The 19,400-nt window shown below is 52.2% G+C and overlaps 7 protein-coding genes across 7 annotated transcripts; 3 read left to right on the top strand and 4 right to left on the bottom strand.

Moving 5' to 3' along the window:
- Positions 1 to 125: 125 nt before the first annotated feature.
- LAESUDRAFT_653955 (Clavaminate synthase-like protein) lies at positions 126 to 1,601 on the top strand (the record flags this gene model as incomplete). Its single annotated transcript, XM_040904458.1, has 8 exons — positions 126 to 240; positions 292 to 479; positions 529 to 550; positions 613 to 714; positions 769 to 829; positions 890 to 939; positions 999 to 1,186; positions 1,242 to 1,601. The coding sequence occupies 8 exons, from the start codon at positions 126 to 128 to the stop codon at positions 1,599 to 1,601; spliced, it is 1,086 nt and encodes a 361-aa protein (XP_040764053.1).
- A 237-nt stretch (positions 1,602 to 1,838) lies between these two features.
- Positions 1,839 to 6,535, bottom strand: LAESUDRAFT_653996 (glycosyltransferase family 1 protein; the record flags this gene model as incomplete). Its single annotated transcript, XM_040904463.1, has 17 exons — positions 1,839 to 2,090; positions 2,143 to 2,333; positions 2,389 to 2,766; positions 2,818 to 3,010; positions 3,065 to 3,088; positions 3,152 to 3,188; positions 3,239 to 3,399; positions 3,455 to 3,562; positions 3,617 to 4,132; positions 4,183 to 4,289; positions 4,341 to 5,297; positions 5,351 to 5,540; positions 5,595 to 5,708; positions 5,763 to 5,830; positions 5,882 to 5,911; positions 5,966 to 6,346; positions 6,403 to 6,535. The coding sequence occupies 17 exons, from the start codon at positions 6,533 to 6,535 to the stop codon at positions 1,839 to 1,841; spliced, it is 3,840 nt and encodes a 1,279-aa protein (XP_040764052.1).
- Positions 6,536 to 7,315: 780 nt separating this feature from the next.
- LAESUDRAFT_700706 (uncharacterized protein) lies at positions 7,316 to 8,681 on the top strand. The gene is made up of 7 exons (XM_040906425.1): positions 7,316 to 7,436; positions 7,499 to 7,532; positions 7,591 to 7,635; positions 7,695 to 7,720; positions 7,770 to 8,120; positions 8,179 to 8,430; positions 8,485 to 8,681. The coding sequence occupies exons 1-7, from the start codon at positions 7,390 to 7,392 to the stop codon at positions 8,504 to 8,506; spliced, it is 777 nt and encodes a 258-aa protein (XP_040764051.1). The 5' UTR covers positions 7,316 to 7,389; the 3' UTR covers positions 8,507 to 8,681.
- Positions 8,682 to 8,764: 83 nt separating this feature from the next.
- On the bottom strand, positions 8,765 to 9,932 carry LAESUDRAFT_700701 (MSF1-domain-containing protein). The gene is made up of 4 exons (XM_040906424.1): positions 9,782 to 9,932; positions 9,393 to 9,710; positions 9,223 to 9,331; positions 8,765 to 9,172 (listed from the first exon to the last, which is right to left on the bottom strand). The coding sequence occupies exons 1-4, from the start codon at positions 9,811 to 9,813 to the stop codon at positions 8,957 to 8,959; spliced, it is 675 nt and encodes a 224-aa protein (XP_040764050.1). The 5' UTR covers positions 9,814 to 9,932; the 3' UTR covers positions 8,765 to 8,956.
- Positions 9,933 to 10,123: 191 nt separating this feature from the next.
- Positions 10,124 to 11,996, bottom strand: LAESUDRAFT_726141 (uncharacterized protein). The gene is made up of 7 exons (XM_040908969.1): positions 11,576 to 11,996; positions 11,474 to 11,523; positions 11,305 to 11,417; positions 11,210 to 11,236; positions 11,030 to 11,154; positions 10,893 to 10,977; positions 10,124 to 10,840 (listed from the first exon to the last, which is right to left on the bottom strand). Exons 1-7 carry the CDS (start codon positions 11,750 to 11,752, stop codon positions 10,248 to 10,250), a joined length of 1,170 nt encoding a protein of 389 aa, XP_040764049.1. The 5' UTR covers positions 11,753 to 11,996; the 3' UTR covers positions 10,124 to 10,247.
- Positions 11,997 to 12,360: 364 nt separating this feature from the next.
- LAESUDRAFT_726138 (developmentally regulated GTP-binding protein) lies at positions 12,361 to 14,674 on the bottom strand. Its single transcript, XM_040908968.1, has 17 exons — positions 14,567 to 14,674; positions 14,491 to 14,506; positions 14,412 to 14,426; positions 14,342 to 14,355; positions 14,120 to 14,281; positions 13,997 to 14,065; positions 13,683 to 13,946; positions 13,616 to 13,621; positions 13,491 to 13,554; positions 13,406 to 13,443; positions 13,322 to 13,355; positions 13,245 to 13,271; positions 13,098 to 13,194; positions 12,917 to 13,040; positions 12,811 to 12,869; positions 12,611 to 12,690; positions 12,361 to 12,558 (listed from the first exon to the last, which is right to left on the bottom strand). Exons 1-17 carry the CDS (start codon positions 14,582 to 14,584, stop codon positions 12,545 to 12,547), a joined length of 1,101 nt encoding a protein of 366 aa, XP_040764048.1. The 5' UTR covers positions 14,585 to 14,674; the 3' UTR covers positions 12,361 to 12,544.
- A 140-nt stretch (positions 14,675 to 14,814) lies between these two features.
- Positions 14,815 to 19,095, top strand: LAESUDRAFT_743475 (uncharacterized protein; the record flags this gene model as incomplete). The annotated part of the gene is made up of 5 exons (XM_040911259.1): positions 14,815 to 15,714; positions 15,736 to 16,427; positions 16,480 to 16,743; positions 16,803 to 18,472; positions 18,533 to 19,095. The coding sequence occupies 5 exons, from the start codon at positions 14,815 to 14,817 to the stop codon at positions 18,829 to 18,831; spliced, it is 3,825 nt and encodes a 1,274-aa protein (XP_040764047.1). The 3' UTR covers positions 18,832 to 19,095.
- Between the last annotated feature and the right edge of the window lie 305 nt (positions 19,096 to 19,400).

Genomic DNA, 19,400 nt, shown 5'->3' with positions numbered 1-19,400 from the left:
CATCGGGGTTTGCCTCAGAAGCAGTCTGTGGTCTGAGCCTTCGATTGGTTGAATCTATGGTTACCTTCAGCATTGCGGCTCGCATACTACGAACTCGCATACTGGGAGTCTCCGGTACTAGAAGAATGGCCACAATTGCCCATGGTGCCACACAGCCGATTACTTTTACTCCCGAAGGGGCAGTCTCGATATCATATCTTCAGTTGGTAAATACGCCATTTTCTCTCGTTCCTTCCATCGGTGAGTGAACAATGCCTACATCGGAACATCGCGCTCAGTTCGTTATCACAGAGAAAGCATTTGGATCGCAGCCCGACTGTCTAGGGATCATTGTTGTTCGCGATCTACCTGAGACCTTCGCATCAGCCAGAGAACGGCTGCTAAAGCTTGCATATCAATTCGCAAAGCTAGATGTCGAAAAGAGAGAACGCTGTGCGGATCCCAAGAGCAAATACAGCTTCGGATGGTCTCATGGCAAGGTAAATTGCATGACGTCTCGTATTGTGCTATCACTGAACTCAGAACCAGGAAATCATGAACGGAAGGCCTGGTACGTTATCATGGACGTGCATTGTTGCCAAATCGATCCTAACTTAGCTTAAAATTCTTCAGATACTCTGAAGGGATCATACTATGCCAATCCAGTGATCGATACTCCTGACGTTCCTCAAACCCTCCGCGACGCATATCCCGAGTACTATGGCTCAAACATATGTGAGTGGTCTCATAGTTTTCCATCACGGTAGCACATTACGCAGCGCGATGTAGGGCCGAGCAATGATATCAAGGGAATCGAAGGTTTCGAGGAGGCATTCAAGGCCTTAGGCAGGTACGTGTTATCCAGTGCTGGCACGATGTCTCGCAACATCCAACTCTCGACCTGCACCAGAATAATTTTCGGCGTCGGTTGCGAACTCGCAGCGGCATGCCAGCCGTTTGGTAAAGGCGCACTCTCCTGCACATATTTGCCCTACGCTGAGCTGCTACTCAATAATCAGCTTCACAACACCTAGTTGATTCCTCCGTTTCCTTGGCGGATCTCATCAAGACTTCGCAGACGACCAAGGCCCGCCTTCTGCACTATTTCCCTCCATCTCCGGAGAACTCGTTGCCTGCAGAAGACGAACCCATCGACAGTTGGTGCGGCTTCCACCTCGATCACTCGCTCCTGACTGGGCTCTGCTCTGTACGTACGGAAATCGAGAATGCTCATCACTGTCGTTGAGCGTAAACTCCTCTAGGCCATGTTCCTCCGCCCCGGCCCCAACAACGAACCTATAGCGGTAGCATCGCCGTCGCCTTCATCAGGACTGTACATCCGCACGCGCGGTGGGGCGCTTACCAAGGTCTCCATTCCTGCAAACTGCCTGGCATTCCAGACCGGAGAAGCCCTCGAACTCGCTACAGCAGGCAGCTTGCGCGCGACTCCCCACTGCGTGCGTGTCGGTGCCGGCCAGGGAATGGAGGGCGTCTCCCGCGAGACTTTCGCGCTGTTCATGCAGCCCGACACAAACCAGCAGATCGCCGCTTCCGAGACGTTCGGGCAGTTTAGCAAGCGTGTTTTTGACGAGCATTACAAGCAGGAACAAACTACAGCATAAGATACCCGTCTATGCTACATATTATGTACAATACCTAGCAATGTGAACCTAAGCATGGGTGATCAGAGCGGAGAGATGCCGATTGTCTAGGATTGTGGGGAAGAGATAAGTCCATGGAGATGCTGCAAGATGTTTCCGACAACTGTGATGACAACAGGACTGTAGATAAGAGGACATAATGTATATCTAGGCTGAGTGGAGATGATAATCGTAGGGCACCAAGATCTCGTCGATGACTCAATCTCGCTCCTGTTCGGAAATAACGCTCCAGTCGCTGGTAGCCCCATGAGCTGAGCTGGCAGAACTGCCTCCCGAGCGGGTACCGCCAGAACGTGTAGGAGACATTGCGTGAGGGTAGTCACGGATAGTAGCATGCTCGGCATCAACCTCCACATCTTGCGGGTCATCAGCAGGAGAGCCCTTGATGAGGGACCGAGCGTACTCCATGTCTCGATAGATTGCCTCTATGGCAGTTCCAACACCATCCTCCTATAGAATTAATCAGCGAATCGGTTTGTCGTATGTGCGAACCAACACTTACAGCGCGTATCTGTTCGCCCACCGTTCGGGCACGATCAATCTGCCTCTGATCAGTAGTCGCATTGATCAACGCCTGGGTGAGATGCTCCACGGTCAGCTTGCGAACAGCAGCACCAATTCCCAGCGCCTCGACGCGATCTGCCCAGAAGAACTGGTCGCCAAAGAATGGCTTTATGATTGTGGGGATACCAGCTGTCGAATATATCAGAAAAAAGCAAAGGATGAATGAACTAGGTTCGTAGCACACCTCGCAAGGAAGCACCTGTTGTACCTGCGCCGCCATGATGGCAGGCAGCGTCGACACGCTTAAACAACCAGTCATGCGGCACGGATGCTATAGGGTAGATCTGCTTGGGAAGAGGCTCTTCTGGGTCGGACGCCTCGGCGACATTCTTGATCAGTCGATCTGACCACCCCTTCGACAGAATAGCATACACGCCACTGCGCACAATCGCACTGATGACGCAATGCGTGATTGCCTTCGGATCTGACACCACGATGCTGCCAAACCCAATGTAAACGACCTTCTTCTTCGCTTTCCGCGCAGAGTCGATGAATTCAAGGAGACTAGCTGGGGGTGTCCACTTCTTTGAGCTGACATCAGCATCATCCAGGAACCAATAACCTATAGACATTTGAGCATGACGATGGAGCAGATGAAAGGGGAGGCGCATACCCGTAACATGTATCCACTCAGGCCAGTCCAGAGGAGGAGGGACGACCACAGGGCTGAAATTATACAAGAATGGTATCTTATGAGGCTCCATCCTATCTAGACTCGTGCTGCCAAGGCCTAAGGTGTTTTTTCTCCAGCGATTGATCTGACCTGCAGTTGCTCGCCAGAACACCTGATCGAATAGTACATATGACTTCGGCCATAATCAGCAAGGCGCTATGTATGGGTTCGATATGATCAGGCGCACCATGTAGTTGTAGTTTCCTCCCATCTGTCACATTACGATGACGCAGATCAGTGGTTAGATCGTAGCGGCGACATATGTGTAACGTACCTTGTGTTCCGGAACCGCAAAGGCATGAGGATAAGCTCTATGCAACCGGTATGTTAGATATGCAAACCATAAAGGGGTGAATATTACCTTGTGCGGGACCATGTCATAGTGAAAGCCCTAAAGTACGGGATCTTGAGTGCTTCCGCGATATGGTAGCCAGCCATTGCACTCGGACTCTCAATCAGGACATCCGTGCCTTGACAAGCCTCCCAAGAGGTCTTGAGCAAGTCATCTATCCATCCACGGAACTGTGAACCATTGAGCAAGAAAGTTCACCAAACATCAATATGAACGTGGGCAAACCTTGAGCATGCCTTCCTTCAAGAATGAAACTGTGAAAGTGCCGTTATCGACACAAATCCGCATCAGCTCCGCAGGATCGCCGCCGACGTATCCGAACTCAATGCCATGCTGTCAATAGATTTAGCCAATGTCCTCTTTTGGTTTCAGATATGACACACGCACAGCCTCAATCCACTCCTTGAACTCTCCATGAGTCGCGATGCGTACGCGGTGGCCATCCTTCATGAGTCCCTTCGCCAATGCAATGTATGGCTGAACGTCACCCCGAGAGCCAACCGTAAGAAACGTGAAGTGCAAAGGCTCCTTCGGCTTGAAAGTCAGGAAAGTCGAAGACATCGAGTTAAACATGACAGCAGGAAGTGAGCCTGACATTGAGGCATCGTGCTCGACCTTCTGCTCCATCTCTCCGTCGGGTGATGTTTGCGGACCCGCTTCTTCTAGAATTAGAGCATCATGCTGCCCCAGGCTCTGGCAATGTTGGTCACCAGACTCGACACGACGACGAACATCTTCCATTTGGCGCTCCAATATGTGCACGAAGGCAGCTCTACGTTCTTCATCTGCGAATTCGAAGAAAAGCTCCTCGTAACCTCTGATGACGATTACGAGGCCCTGATGTGCAAAGTGAAATGCTTTGGAGTTCTCCGTGGAGAGGACGTCTCGAATCGGCAAGATCATCTATATGATGTCAGCAAATATTACCACTGCGTAACGAACCACCGACCTACCTTCGTTCGCGAACTTAGGGGGCCACTGGACTTGAAGCAGAAGAAGTTTGTCGAGACGTACAGGCGGCCGTACACCGGCAGCATCCTGTAGATATACCCAGAGAAGACTTTGGGATGTCAGCAGATACCCGAAAGCCGCTCAATACGATGGTATATACCTCCCAAGAGCTTCTCTCGCTCATCAAAGGCGAACGCAGTGTGAAACTTATCCACCGTGTCCTGCTCAAGTATAGTTTCCGGTGTGTCCAAAACGCTAAAGTATCCGAAATCGCTGGATCCGCTTGTGGTCATCCTGCTTCCCGAGCCGGTATTTGGGGAGAGTACTTCTGACACGCCTTCGCCGCCGCTCCTGCCCGATGCTGGACCAGGCTGCTCGGAACCGCTCCTGGCGCCTCCAAACGGATTGCTGAGAGTTCTTCGAGAAGGCATAGATGGCATTCTAAGCCAAGAGGGCATACCAACACCCCAAGGGATCAGGCTGGTGTCTCTTGTGGGAGTCGCGGTGAGTTCAGACATTGAAGGAGATGGTGATGGTGACGGAGGATAGGTATGGTGGGATGCCACTAGCTGGCTGGATGAGGAAGGAGCAGGAGGGCTCTCGGGACTATGTGACATCCCCGCATCCGAGTATGTCGAAGATTTCGGCGACGTGGTAATGGCCATGATATTTGTCGAACCCCTCTTAGCGACATGCGTGAAGTCTTCATTGTCATCACGTTCAGGAGAATGGGCGGGTCGGACGAGAGGCGCATTCTCTTGTAGAGGTCGCAGGAGCGATGTTAACCGTGAACCTGAAGACGCTTTGGACGTCTGACCAAGGACAGGCAGACTCTGGGTACGCAGAGCGGAAGGCGGAGAATTGGGTGGTCGTGCTGTAGTTGTATCTATCACTGCAGGAGGCGTCGCAGCTTGCGGCATCGCTCGGTATGCGCGCACGGCATCGCGTATCTGAGCGAGCGCGGCTGGAAGATCACGGAAGTATGCAAAGAAGTAGGAATCTATAGACCCCTGGTCATTCTTATCAACGACTTTGACTTCTATGGTCTCGCTAAAATCCATCGCCGACGACTTCTCGACCTCAAGGATAGCAGAATATGGAATTGCAATCTTAAAGACTATAGTGAGTGCCAATCCGTGAACTTGTCGTCGTGGAATCTCACCTTCACACTATCCCCCATGTTCTGGGCCTTGAACATAACCCTCTTGATGGCCTTCACCCACTCGTCTCGGCTAGGCGTAGAATCCGCGGACAGCCTTATGGCTTTCTGATTCGTCCTGAGGCGAATGTCCTTCTCATGCAGTGGTTCGCAGCTAATCGCATAACGCAAGTCTACTATTCCATGCGGAAAGTATGGATCCTTTTGAAGTAATTTATTAGCTAAGAGAAGCATTGGCACGATTAGAATGCGTACAGATGGTGATTGATACCATGAAAGGGCGTCATTCTTGAGAATGAACCAATGTCTGATCCGGCGCTTAGTGCGCTGCGCCTTCTTCATCAGGGATCCTGACTTTAGGACTTGATCCTGATAAGCACAGGTCAGATCAGTCTGCATTGCATCCATAAGCAGATCGCTGACCTCCCGTGAGGGCATATGGGCAAAAAAGCACAGGTATGAATCTGTCAGATACATATATCCCTGGAGCACTTTAGGGAAATCATCAGCGCGATTCTTGCACGACATTCACGCGCACTTACAGATTGACCTGAGTAGCCAGCACGGCATCTCTGAAATGATGAGCTCAAGGGCATATATGTGCAAACTGACTGGCTAACACTCACCTGCGATAACTTCATGAATCCCGCTAAGCTCAAACACCTCCCTCAACTTCCCCGCCAGCTTCGCACGGCGTTGCAACTTCACAGTCGCCATGCTCCCCGGACTGCTCGGCTCCTTCCTATGTCCCTCACTGCCAGACCCATCCAATTCGTGCTCCTCATCTGACAACGTGCGCGGACTGTCACGCGGCCCGCCTCGCTCAAAGTCGTCCTCGAGTTCTTCTTCTGACATCGAGGGTTCCTCCGTACGCGGCGTCTCATCCTGATCAGGTACCTTCGGCAGCCCGGGACTCCGTGCGCGCGAATACAGAGATGCTAATACGTTCCGTCTGGAGCGTGCAAGGGGTCGGTATATCGTGTGGATGGACGAAGCAAGTCGATTGCCTAACATGATACCGCACTCAGTAAGAACACGAGGCCAGAGACGACTCTGAACGTACTGCCACGGTCATCCTCATCGCTCGACGAGTCCGCGGGCGTATTTCCTTGTGTCGCACAGTCATCTTCGTCTTGTTCTTCCGCCCATGGCATCGCTTGCAAAGCCTGGATGAGCGTCTGCGTTCCTGCGTGCATCTAGAAGTCCCTCAGCGATGGTCGCACGAGACAGAAAAGTAGCTCTCACTGATCCCGCGCCGCAAAATTTCTGTAGTTCGGGCCTCTTGGGACCAAGAGAAGGCGAACGGGGTGTAATGAACGGGGAGTCATCGTCTGCTCCGCGAGAAGAAGATGCGCGGGGATTGCGCCGACTAGCAGCAGACAGAGTTAGCTTTGACCGGCTCGGTTTGCTCGAGTAGACTGAAGCCGCAGCTGGCGTCGCCGCTTGTTCAAAATGAGTACAGAATTACACGTAAAAGAATACTCGCGTACCATCGTCATGACCAGCAGACTTCTCCTTGCCTCTACTCAAGGTCCTCAAGCTCAGCAGTCGGCTTGGACCTTGCGCATGCAAGGCTGGTTGGCTCTGAGATAGTTGTTCCTTGTTTCCAACTGATCTGTTCCTCCCGAGCCTGTCCGTCGTTAGTTCTTTGGCACGTCTCACTTTGTCCTTAAGATCACTTGCGAGATCCCCGCGTTTCTCTAGAGAGGCGGGTGCGGGGCCGCTCGACGCATTTGCCGCAGCGTCGGCAGCAGGGTTCTCCTCGGCCATATTGAGGGTATGTGAGATGGTGGTGTCAGTGAGGGAGAGGAGAGAACATGAATCGGCAAGCTGAGGTCATGCAGTGTACGAGTAGCGTACGTCCTCGGTATAGGGAGGGGAAAGGCGCCGGTTCCGAGTCCGGGGTAAGAGACCACGTGGTATTGCCTGATCTAGGTAGCGCTGCATGCAGATAGGCGCCCAACTGTTCGTTTCCTGCGGCCGCGCGCGATGGCACCGTGCACGTTTTTGTTTCTCCGTTCCTGTCTGTGTGGTCGGTGTAGGGTATACCATGCAGCTCCGCGGTGAGATGTGCATTGGATCGGCGTCGGTTCTTTCGTGAGTGCTTCGTCTGAGATATAGTAGAGTATGGTTGACTGGACCTGACACTGTGGCACCAGGCTGGCGGCGCTGCTATGCCTCATATTTATGCATGTCGGTCCTCATCGTTATCCTTCGTGTTGTTCCTTATCTCAAGTATGCATTTGATTAGGTTGGACAAATCAACACCTCGCCCGTCCCTCGAGACATATCTATGGTGAATCCCGAAGCTGCCTTGTATTCAGTGCGAGGTGATTAACGCCGTGAGCTGTGCAGGTGAAGGTGAATATGTCTGGTTACGGGTAAGCACCAGTCTTCACGCATGGATCGGCTCCTGATAACGCTGCGCAGAGCCGCACTGCACACAGCCCTCAGCGACCCCATCGAAGGATTATACACGACGAATGCCTCAGCGCCTCTGCAGAAGCAGGCTGGCTTACGGAACTTCTACGACTTTGGCCTGTACTCCTACTGTGCCTATGTGAATCATACCGCGGGCACATGCTCGAATCACACGACTGCTAACAGATTTGAGCCGTTCCAAGTCATCACAGCCGACATGCTCGCGAACTACTCCGACCTGACAGATTACATTATCTCGCCGACGACATTCACGGACTTACCGTACCTCGGCCAGTTTTCCAACGGCGCCTATTACCTGCTACTCATCGGTACGATCTGCGCTGCCATAGCGCTGCTCAGGTAAGCCCTGCACAGAGATTACACATAGCCGCGCGGTGACAAAAGGTTCTGACAATAGTGGTATAATCAAGCACCCGCTGACTTTCCTATGCTCTACTGCATTTGCCATCATCGGCAGTGCTATGCTTCTCGTAGGAGCTACTATATGGACTGTCATCGTACACAAGGCACAGTCTATCAATAAAGTCCAGGTCGGGACGACCTCAGACACCTCCCCTCTCGAAATCGTCGTCTCCATGGGGGATGGAATATACCTTGCTTGGGCGGCCTTTGCCCTTCTCGTTGCATCCATCATGCCGTACATGATCAGGTCTGTCTTGCTCAGAGCCTCCGTCGCGCTCTTGCACTGATTATGGTCGAATAGTTGCTGCACATTTCGCGGATGACCCACGCCATATAGCCAGTCTATACTCAAATTACACCGTGTTGGCAGCACCCGGCACGAAACATCGTACATATACCTCACGCTCTGTGATTGCTTTTATCTGTGCCCGCTATCGATACCTTGTACTCTTGTAGACCTTACCATGACAATGTAGACGATCATTGATCGACTTCCCGAGGACAGCCGTCGCCGCACGTACGCGTCATTGATCCGGACATACGGATAAGCGGCAGATGCGCCGTCCCGACGCGTAGAAGTTCGTGAGTAATGGGAGCGGTGTCATTGGCAGTATGATGCAACTACAAATACAGGTGATGCGAGGCAGACGTAAAATCCTAGAGAACACAGAGGAAGAGGTAGAATGTCTGTGACACGGGGAAAGGATTAAGCTATACAGAATAACACTATGTACTGCTACTTGCTTCGACTTTGAATTGGATATATTCACGGTTCACGATGACTTCAGCCAGGACTTGAGGTTCAGCCAGGATGCGCGTGTTTTCTGCTCGCGGTCGCTGTTGATGCTCGACTCGTCAACACTATTTGTCTCCGAGGAAGGAGCGGAGTAGTGAGCTGGGAGGTACGCCTCAGCGGGCGCGCCCATAGTCATTGGGCGCATGCGTGACTGCCGAATAAGATCGAGGATCATTGAGAAGCCTTGACGTGACTATGAAGTAATGAGCACCGTGCAAGCGAGAATGAAAGCGATGGTCATACTCTCTGAATATTTGCCTTGAATTTTGCTAGTCCGTGGCTCTCGATCTTCTTTGTCAGACCCCAGCCAAAGCCAGATGCAAATCTCGCTTCGGTATTTTGAAATGTTTTTCTGAACGACAAACAAGATCTTAGTGGGATGAGTCCCTTTCAAGAGTGTGTAGATAGCGTACCCATCATCCATCTGCTGGAAGATGACGCGCTCCTCTACGCGCATCACCTTGACATGATCCAGGTTCCTCGTCGAGCAACGCACGACTCGACCAGCAGGGTCCACCTCGCTCTCCTCAACGACCCACGACTCCGCACGCGAGACGATACCCTTTGGCGCCCATCTTGGCAGCGCACCGCTTTTGAGGATGAGGCGCGTAGTCAGGAGCGTTCCAGAGGGAGTGAGTGTGCGCGAGACGACGTCGCAGGAAAGGACATGGGAGGCAAGGGGGTTGGGGTATCGCATGAAGAATGCATAGGAGACGATTGACCAGGGATCGCTGTGGGGCGGGGTCGCCATCATCAATGAATTACGTACGGATGATGGCAGGTACTGCGACCTAATACTCACTCGTACAAAAAGGACTGCGAGTAGAACCTCATTGAAGCAGACGATCCCGGCGATGAGGTGCGCTGAGTGGGCGGTGAACGAGAGGATAAGTGGGTGGGAGACGTGGGCGTGAAGCCTGAAGCAAGGATCTGAGTTATAGACCCCCTCAGACAGATGACCCTTTTGAGTTCTTAGGAATCCTGGCGGCGGATGCCTTTCCGCTTGTGGAGATCAGAGGACCACGTGATCGAGCCGTAGCCTCGGCCTCGCATATCGGCACCATTAGCGCTCGTCACGGCGGTCCTCATATGCTCGCGTGGCCACTGCAGCGGCGGCCTGTCCAGCCAAGTCTCGCTCTCGTCGCCGCGCAACTTCTCCTCACTGTGCCGTGCAACTTCTGCGCCAGAACAATTAACACGCGTTGCGCGAATCTAACGTTCTATCATACAAATGACGAGAGTATGAAGTCGATCCAGCCACCACCAGATCACATACACTCCTCGTCTCGAACCGACCCATCTATACTTACGAACACGCGCAGTCCGTCAAAGGCTGGACGTACCCATATGGGTTCACCTTCCCGCACGCTCTCCAGCCTGTGTTCTTGTATCAAGGCCAGCTCCTCTCCTTCCAGCTCTTTGCCTCCCGCCGCCTCGGTGATCGCCAGCCAGTCGCTGTACGGCATTTCGTGGCCAAATCCAAGCAAGTATGTGCGCTTGGCATTCATGCGTCTCGCGATCTCGACAGACTCCGTGATGCTAAGGTGTGACGTGTGTGGCTGGATGCGCAGGCAGTCGAGCACGAACACCGGAGGTATTTTCGGCTGCCCCTGCAGCAACGTCCACACATCTTCCGGGATGTGTGACACATCCGAAACGTAGGTCACCGCGTCTTGGATTACGAAGCCGAAGCATAGGTATGGAAGCACACGTTTGGTGGGCTCCGTGGGAAGGCATCCACTGTGGATGGGAGTGCCCGGCACGTTGGGCGTGGACGGGTTGGTGGATGCTGGTGAAATAGAATACGGGCTAATTGACATATCCAGGGGAGGTGCCGATGAGAACATCCGCCCGTGGTGGACTGCGTGTTTCAGATGGGAGACAGGTAGCTGATCGTAGGGATAACGGCATACCTGCAAACGGCAGAATCCGAATGCCAGTGTCACCTATCTCGAAGGGAACACGGTCCTCGATGATGTGCCACTTAAATTCAGGGACCTGTATCATATACAGTTTAGCTTGACGGAGACGACTCGCGACGCACACTCACATCCCCTCCACCTGACGCGAACTCCTTCGATACCAGATACGGGAAGGCACGCTGCACCTCCTTGAATGTTGCCATCGAGACATAGATGTCAATGTGGGGTTGTATCGCGCCGTGCAAAGTCCATCCTGTGAAAATCAGTCAAATTCCAGGGGCTGCTCCGGGGGTTCAATCATTCCCCACCTCGCAAATCATCTAAGCCGTTCATAGCTGACACAAGCAGTGAAAATGTTCTAAGTAGATGTTCGGCCGCTCATGTCAGAACAATCAGCACACACCATCAGCATGTGCATGTGTGATAAGCACAGCATCTATACGGCGTAGGCCGAACTTGGGGAACCATTCCACGGCTGCGGACTGGAAGCTCTTCCCGACGTCGATGATGATAGTTCTGGACCGTCGTGCTTCTCGTAAGACGTCGCGATGTTCAGAAGAAGGGTGTCTTACACGCTCTGGGAGTCACGACCGCGAAGCCTCACAGCAGCAGATGTGTTGCGCTATGGATTGTTTCAATACAGTGTGCAATAAGCGAGGATCTAGCGCACTGACTCTTCTGTTCTTCTGGCCCTCCGGAGTAAGTGTCGAAAGACATGTGCGACAAGGAATCGCATCAGGCGGCGCGGTAAGACAATCGACGTGAGGGATTGTGGAAGACGTCCCAGTGCCCAAGAAAATAAACTCGACTGGGGACTGAGCGTGGTGTCCGTTCGTGTGAACCATGGCCATACAAGTCGATGCAAAGCAGGGGGGGTTCACCGGTTCCGATATCAAGCAGCACCACAGGTCGTTGAATTTATAGAGAGGAGGCCGGCAGGACTTGGGTATCAGACCGGATCACAGGCACAGCTGAGCGCACGCTATGGCGTCTCGCGAGCTTGAACGGCATCGGCGTCCTCATGCGAATAGCTCAGAAAAGAGCTGCCAGGCCCACTGCCCGGTGAGCGCATCGTCCAAGATGGTCAAGTTTGCGCGATGATACGGCATGCCATCACCTCTTCGCGAAGAGCGCCCTCTTTTCTCCGCGGACCCGCACGTGGCAGATCCCGTCCTGGTTATGATGGCCACCAGGGGCCCACAGCGTGCATAGCAACGTTTTTCCATTGGAAAACAGTAGAGAAACTCTGAAAACATATTAAGCTTCGATTTGGAAAAATGGTGAAGAAATTGAAGCTTCCTCCATCATTAGATTGCTATATATGGGCATATACTATTCAAATATGGAAAATAGTACATAATATCTCTTAGCATTTTTCCAAGGCAGGGCTTTATATTCTTTTACTATATTTTCACGGTTTCTTCAGTGGAAAAATATTGCTAATGCATGCTGTGGGGGTCCGGTGTCCATCTTCTGGCGTCAACATTGCCGCGGACCGCTGACAACACTAACGATACTAGCGCAAAAAGGAGGCAAGGAAAGGTACATCGCCTGACGCTAATGATTGATTTCTATGGTACAGCTCGTGTAAGGGTACAGTGGATGGCGCGGCCGCCAAGCTCTTCCGGACGCTCGACACAAATTCACTTGGTAAAAACTAGTCCGGAGATCAGTCATTGCCACCGTTGCTGTGTAATTGAGAAGCGCACTAGAAACGACATCTTCGTCCTGCACGAGGTGATTGAGCCCCACCTTCTGTGCATGCGGTGAAAACTTCGACGATTTCCCCTAGTGGAAAGAGTTACAGGTACTTGGTCCGGATAGGATCCGAAACAATCAACGGATGACTTACCCTGCACATATCTTTGATGAGTGTACATTGTACGACAAACAGCAATCTCGAACTTACCAGATAAGTGCGTATCTGAAATTTGCTGCCAGGGATCGGTGAATACCATTGCAAACGTCCTGGTGATGTTCATTTCCGTGAATGCCGGAGGCAGCTTTTGACTCACTTCGATCGTGGCACCCTTGCGCAGACAAATCGGATCGGTCAAGTCAGGATGCGCTCCACGCTTCTTCGTGTACACCTTAACAAGCCCGAGTTCTTCCCACATCCGTTCGATGAGGTAGTCGAGGCTACAAGTTTATTTCAATCGTCTCCAGGCCACTAGCCGGATGCGTCTGGATACATACTTGAGGTTGAGCTCGCAACTGATAACCACAGTGTGGTCGTCATGTGCCAGCTTGTCCATCTGCTCAAGGCTGATGGCGTCGATTTTGTTATAGACATCTACGCGACGCATCAAGCGCCGAAGCGGGCGCGATCTTCGGCTCACTCACATAAGCAAGGGATATATTTACGCGTTCCTGCACCACGCAGATGAGTACTCTCCGAGTATGAACGCCGTAACTCTCACCAATTAGCACGTCGATAAACTCGTCCGTTGTGATCTGGCATCACAATCAGTGTCGTTTTCATGAGTGGCGTCTTCAGTGCTCACGTCTTCACGAATCATAACGTCGCAGTTATGCAGCTTGTCTGCACAGTTGTCAAGTCTGGCCATCGTAGGGAAGAATATTACGTACAGCTCGCGAGGATAGTCCGTATCGTTCTTTCATCGGTCTTACTTAACTTGACAGTAGTGTTGAGCTAGCAAAAAGCTCGGCAAATTGATCTTCCCGTATGTCTCAGCGGCGACGGCAGCACTCACCGTAATCTATCGAAAGCGGCATTACGGAAATCAATCGCAACATCAACGATCACACGGCCACACTTACCCCACCCGTTGTTTTCCGCTTGAAAACGACATCCGGCTTTTTCTTGTTGAGGCGGATGCCAACCGTGTCAAGCTCAATCTCAAGCAATCGCCTTTGCTCTTCCAACTTGGTAGCATCCAGCATGATCAAGATGAGATCAGCTGTCTTTGCCGTCGAGACGACTTGCCGACCACGGCCACGACCCTGGCTAGCACCCTCCACAATACCAGGCAGGTCGAGCAGCTGGATACGCGCGCCTTGATAGTCGATGACACCAGGAATCGCCTACGTGTGAGCAGTCAGATCGTGCGACAGCTGGCAGTAATGGCACTTACGGTAAGCGTTGTAAATTCGTACGCCGCCGACTCCGATACGGTGTGGGTGCACTTGTTGAGCAAGGTGGACTTTGCACACAATCAACATCTCCAGGTGTATGATCAACGGTGAGGGAGCAGTACCTTTCCTACGGAGGGAAAGCCAATCAAGGCCACCCTGGCATCGCCGGACTTCTGCACATCGAAACCTGTCCCTGCGCCTCCCGATTTCGTCGCAGGCTCAAGCAGTTGGGCTCGATATCGGGCTAGCTTTGCCTTCAACAGACCGAGATGGTACTCTGTAGCCTACTTCATTGATATCATGGTGAATCGCGCATTCGGTCGGAAGGTTACGGCAAGCCTCGCCTTATTCTTCTGCGCTGTTCCGCAAAAAATTGCTATGAGTTCAGATGCCGAAGGAAGAGACGCGACTTACTCCTCGCCATCTCCTCTGCATCGCCGAGAACCGCATCATGTCAGACCATCGGACGCGCCGTACGGTTTCACGCACATACCCTCGATCTCCTTGATCTGAGAATTATAACGCCGCGACATGATTAATTGCACCGCTATAAGATATGGCACGCATACCTTCTCTACGATACCCATGTTGGCAGCTCTTCAATTTCTAGCAACAACGGGTTGGACAGCGTCGACAATGTGTGCAATCAAAGGCGTGGAAGGGTGGGAAAGGCCGAGCGGAAAGCCAGCACGGGCGCTACGACGATTGGCCCTGACGAAATATCAAGTTCATCCCATCTTTCGCATGAGCGTACCGACCCTTTCAATAGCGTAAGCTACGCTCTTCGCCTTTCCACCCTCCACTGCATGACGAGCGCATGAAGCGACACACCCCCACCCTCTACACGCACGCCGAACACGACGCGGACGACGAAGGCGATTCGAGCAGCTGGTCGAGAGCACAGCAAACGCCTCCATCTTCATCAGGTTCTATTAACTCGAAACGACCCAAAGCGAAACAGCGGGGCCCGTTTTCGCCAGCTCCGAATATATCTACTAATGTGTCTGCTTCGACCTCGGCGTACCCGCAAAGAGCCTATCCCAATATCTACAACCAGTTCATTCGACGATATCGGACAGCCCCAGGCGTGGACGACGATCCACGCAATGATCCAGACGTCCATTATTATCATCGAGGACTGGGGCAGCTTGTGGATGCGGGAGATAGTGACGACGAGGACACTAGAGGTGCCGCCGGTGGGACCAATGGAGAGGTCGATCGATTGTCCTCACTTATGCTGGACACCGAACCCATCGAGCCGGAGACATTGGAGGATCAAGAAAGATTAGAGTGGCAGACCATGCTAGCCTCAGTGTTGGCTGGGGATGTTCTCAAGTCTGAGAACACGCGCATTGCTGTCGCGCTCAAGTCATCATCGGAGGAGGAGAATAACCTACGCTTGGACCTCTGGCTAGGGATCCGTGCGAAGCTGCATGGGAGGATAATGGAGGAGGAGCGGAGGAGACTAGAGGAGAGAAGATTGCGTACTGTCGATGCAGTCATCAAGGAGATCATGACTTTCCGGGTGGAGGACCTTCCGAATGATTCCCCTGAGCCTGCGGCTACGCATGCGTTGCGACAAGTCAATGCTGTTCTACATCAACTCGACATTGCTCATTCTCTCTACCCGAGCTATCGAGCTCTCTATTTGGACTATCCTGCTGCCGCAGACTCGGATTTCCGGAGGCGTTGTGATACGCTGAATACCTGGTCGACAGTTATTACATCTCTTCGCCAGCTCATTGGTCTTCTGCGGAGATGGACTGGTAGCGAAAGCTTGGACGTCACCCAACCTACTTCCACTCCTACTACACCGTTCGCTCCTAACGGCAACCAAAGCGACAACGCTGCGCATGGTACGACTTTCGTCGACCGGTTGTTGAAAGAGGACTCCGTGCAGAGACAGTTCGAGAAAGGATCTATGACTACCATTCATGCTCTCGTTGGTACTACTCGCGACGCCCACGTCAATCTGGCGAATATGTTCAGGCAAATGAATCTTCCTTCATTTGAACGGGAGCTCGTGCCGCTGGTGTCGTTCCTGACAAATCTCACTCAGGCAGTTCTACGTGTACGCTTGGATTACGCGCAGAAGCTGAAGAATCCAGACATCTTGATCATCGACCAAATGACGGAGGACCTCAAGGTGAAGATAGGATTCGCATGCACGTTGAAGAGGCAATACGAAGCGTTCTTGATACCTGATCCGGGTGGTAACTGGCAGTTACCGCCGTGTATCAGTCCCGATTATGATTCCGTCATCTTGGAGGCCTTGACCTTCTTTTTCAAATTAATTCACTGGAAGCTGAAAAGTGGAGCAAAAGGTATCTATTTCAAGGAGACCGAAGTAATCGAAGCACAGTGGGCAACATTTAGCGACGTGAGCTTGACCATTCCCGGTGGAGCATCGCTTGTTGCCGAGCAGCTATGGTACGTCAGCCTACTGTTCAATTGCTGTGCATCGACTTATTATCGTTCACAGTGCGCTTACCAACAAGTTGATGGTCCGTGTTACGAACTATTTTGATACCCAGATACGCATTCCTGTCCAAGACGATTCCTCGCGTATGCCCGTCAGTCATGACCGCAAGTCGCACCATGGCAACACCGACTCCGCTTTCCAGTCGCACATAAAGACGAGTCCGTCCACCAAGAAGGTCATGACGAACGAGCAACGTATAAGTTGGTATGGGAAGATCTTAGAAGGAGTCAAGCAGAGGTATCGTAAGCTGCAACGTCTAGCACGGTGAGCCGCAGCGCCTTTTCAATTGTTGACCAGTATCTCACGAAGTGTGGTCTGCGCAGGGTGCTCACTCAGCGCTTCAGCAACTCCGCAGAATATGACCTCGAGGATGTCCCGATTGATCTATTTATTGCAACGCTTGTGGAGTCGGACCACTTCCTCGTTTACACTCAGACTTTCGAGGAGGATGGGACATACATTGTCGCACATCCTAGTCTCCGTGACCGTCCAGAGGATATTCGACGGATCCTCATGGAGGCTTTCCATGCCAACGAAATTGACGAAGGCGGTTGGTTAATGGAAGGCGGTGACCAGGATCAGGATGAGGAGGAGGATGTGCCTTACCTCCTCGTCCTTTCTCCGCGCACCCATTTCCTATGGAATGGTCTAGTTCTCATGCTGCATATACCCACATTTGATCTTGACCTAAAAGACAATCGGGTGCGTCTGGTTGCAGATGGATCACAGCATCAGCTAGCTTCAGCCAAAGCACGGTTCGCGGAACTTTTCATGCCTGTGGAGGAGGATGGAGAGACGATTGAGCCACCCTTAGCTGCACCAGTCTGCCTCATTGGACAGCAGGCCCATCTGCCAACGGTCAACCGGGAACTGCGCAAGATCAACCGCATCATGAACAAGCTAGCTGAGTCTATCGTAGATTCTGTTCAATATGTGCGTACTGCGCTGCATGAAGCAGTCGGCTATCAGGAGCTGCTGGAGAATTGGTACAGCTTCGCTTCAGAACACGGTCAACATGTCCAGAAATACATGGACCGGTCGACGCTGCTCAAGTTCAACTGGCTGTTGATCAAGCTGGCTATCTCTTGGGTGTCCTTCATATGCGATGACTGTGATCCTAATGACCGGAGGACGTTCAGGTGGGCGGTTACTGCTCTTGAGTTTACTCTCCATCGGACGAGACGCAACAACATTCTGCAGCTTCCTGACAATCAATTTGAGATGCTTCGACAGAAGGTGGCTAGCTGTATGACGCTGCTCATCAGTCACTTCGACATTCTTGGTGCTCGCTCCACCCTCGAGGCCAAGAGGGAGAAAGAGCGACAGGAGGAACTCGTGCGACAACAATCGGTCAGCAGACATACGCACGAGGAAGACGTCCTATTCGATTTCCCGCTGGATCGGGACGACACTACTATTGCATACACAGACCCTGTCGTTCGTACGTTCTGGGAGAAGACTATTCGCGCTGTGCGGGACGTAGAAGATCGGAGAGCTCGCGTGGGCATCGAGCAACACACCATAGGCCGCGTGTTGGATGAGGAGAAACTTGTGGACCGTTCGCTGGTCTTTCTCGCAGGGTCTGCATCGAACGTGTCAATACGCTGGCAACAGGGCCGATTCATTGGCGCAGGGTCATTCGGATCCGTTTATCTCGCTGTCAATCTTGACTCGGGATCTTTGATGGCAGTGAAGGAGATCAAATTCCAAGAAGTCGCAGGTCTACCGAACTTGTACTCGCAGATCAAAGATGAGCTCAACGTCATGGAAATGCTTCATCACCCGAACATCGTCGAGTACTATGGTATTGAAGTACATCGTGATAAGGTGTTCATATTCGAGGAATATTGCCAGGGCGGCAGTTTAGCAGCCTTGTTAGAACATGGACGCATTGAAGATGAGGGCATCCTCCAGATCTATACAATGCAGATGCTGGAGGGTCTTGCATACCTGCATTCAAAGGGCGTCGTCCACCGGGATATTAAACCCGATAGTAAGAGGGTGTTATTGTCACATATACTTAAACTGACGGCCATGGTGCTACTTATCGCAGATATCCTCCTTGATCATATGGGTGTCATCAAGTTCGTGGACTTCGGGGCTGCTAAGATCCTTGCGAAAAACCAGCGATCCATCCAACGCTCTCGCCGTTCCGACGTACCAAGTGGCGCTGTAGGAGGATTGGGGGTGCATAACAGTCTCACGGGCACTCCCATGTACATGTCTCCAGAAGTCATTAGAAACAGCTCCCGCGGACGACAAGGTGCAATGGATGTCTGGTCGCTAGGCTGTGTAGTACTTGAATGTGCCACGGGCAGGAAGCCGTGGAGCAACCTCGACAATGAGTGGTAAGTAATCAAAGCTCTCAGTGCGCATATAAGTGATTCTCATGCATAACAGGGCGATAATGTTCCATATCGGTGTCGCGACGCAACATCCGCCACTACCAGAGCCTGGTCAGCTGAGCGAGAAGGGTATTGATTTCATCAGGCAGTGCCTGACGATCGATCCCATACAACGGCCCACCGCCAACGAGCTCATGGACCATCCATGGATGCTTGAATTCCGTGCCGCGCTTGAGAGCTACGAGGAGGCTGAGTTGGCGACAAGCCCTCCTGTAGAGATGCCACTAGAGTCTACCTACGGGTCAGCTTCGGTAGCTCGTCAAGCAGCGATAATTCAGGAGAAGCAAGTCGAAACCATCGCCTCCGTTTCGCCGACGATGTCACCCGTTGAAACACCGAGATCGGACGGGGACTTATCAGGAATGTTCCCTGACTTACCTTCATAGCGTTCGTCGACCTTGTGTTATTTATCGGCCTTGCTTTTGCCTTTTGCATTGTAGCCTAGCTTTTCTATGACGTGTACCAATTGTCTCTTGCACAATCCTCCAATCACGACGGTAGTCTACATATGAAGAA

The sequence above is a fragment of the Laetiporus sulphureus genome (genome assembly GCF_001632365.1).
Source record: "Laetiporus sulphureus 93-53 unplaced genomic scaffold LAESUscaffold_21, whole genome shotgun sequence".
NCBI classification, from domain to species: Eukaryota; Fungi; Basidiomycota; class Agaricomycetes; order Polyporales; family Laetiporaceae; genus Laetiporus; species Laetiporus sulphureus.
The sequence above is the reverse complement of the archived record's forward strand: the minus strand, read 5'-3'. Positions and strand labels throughout refer to the sequence as shown.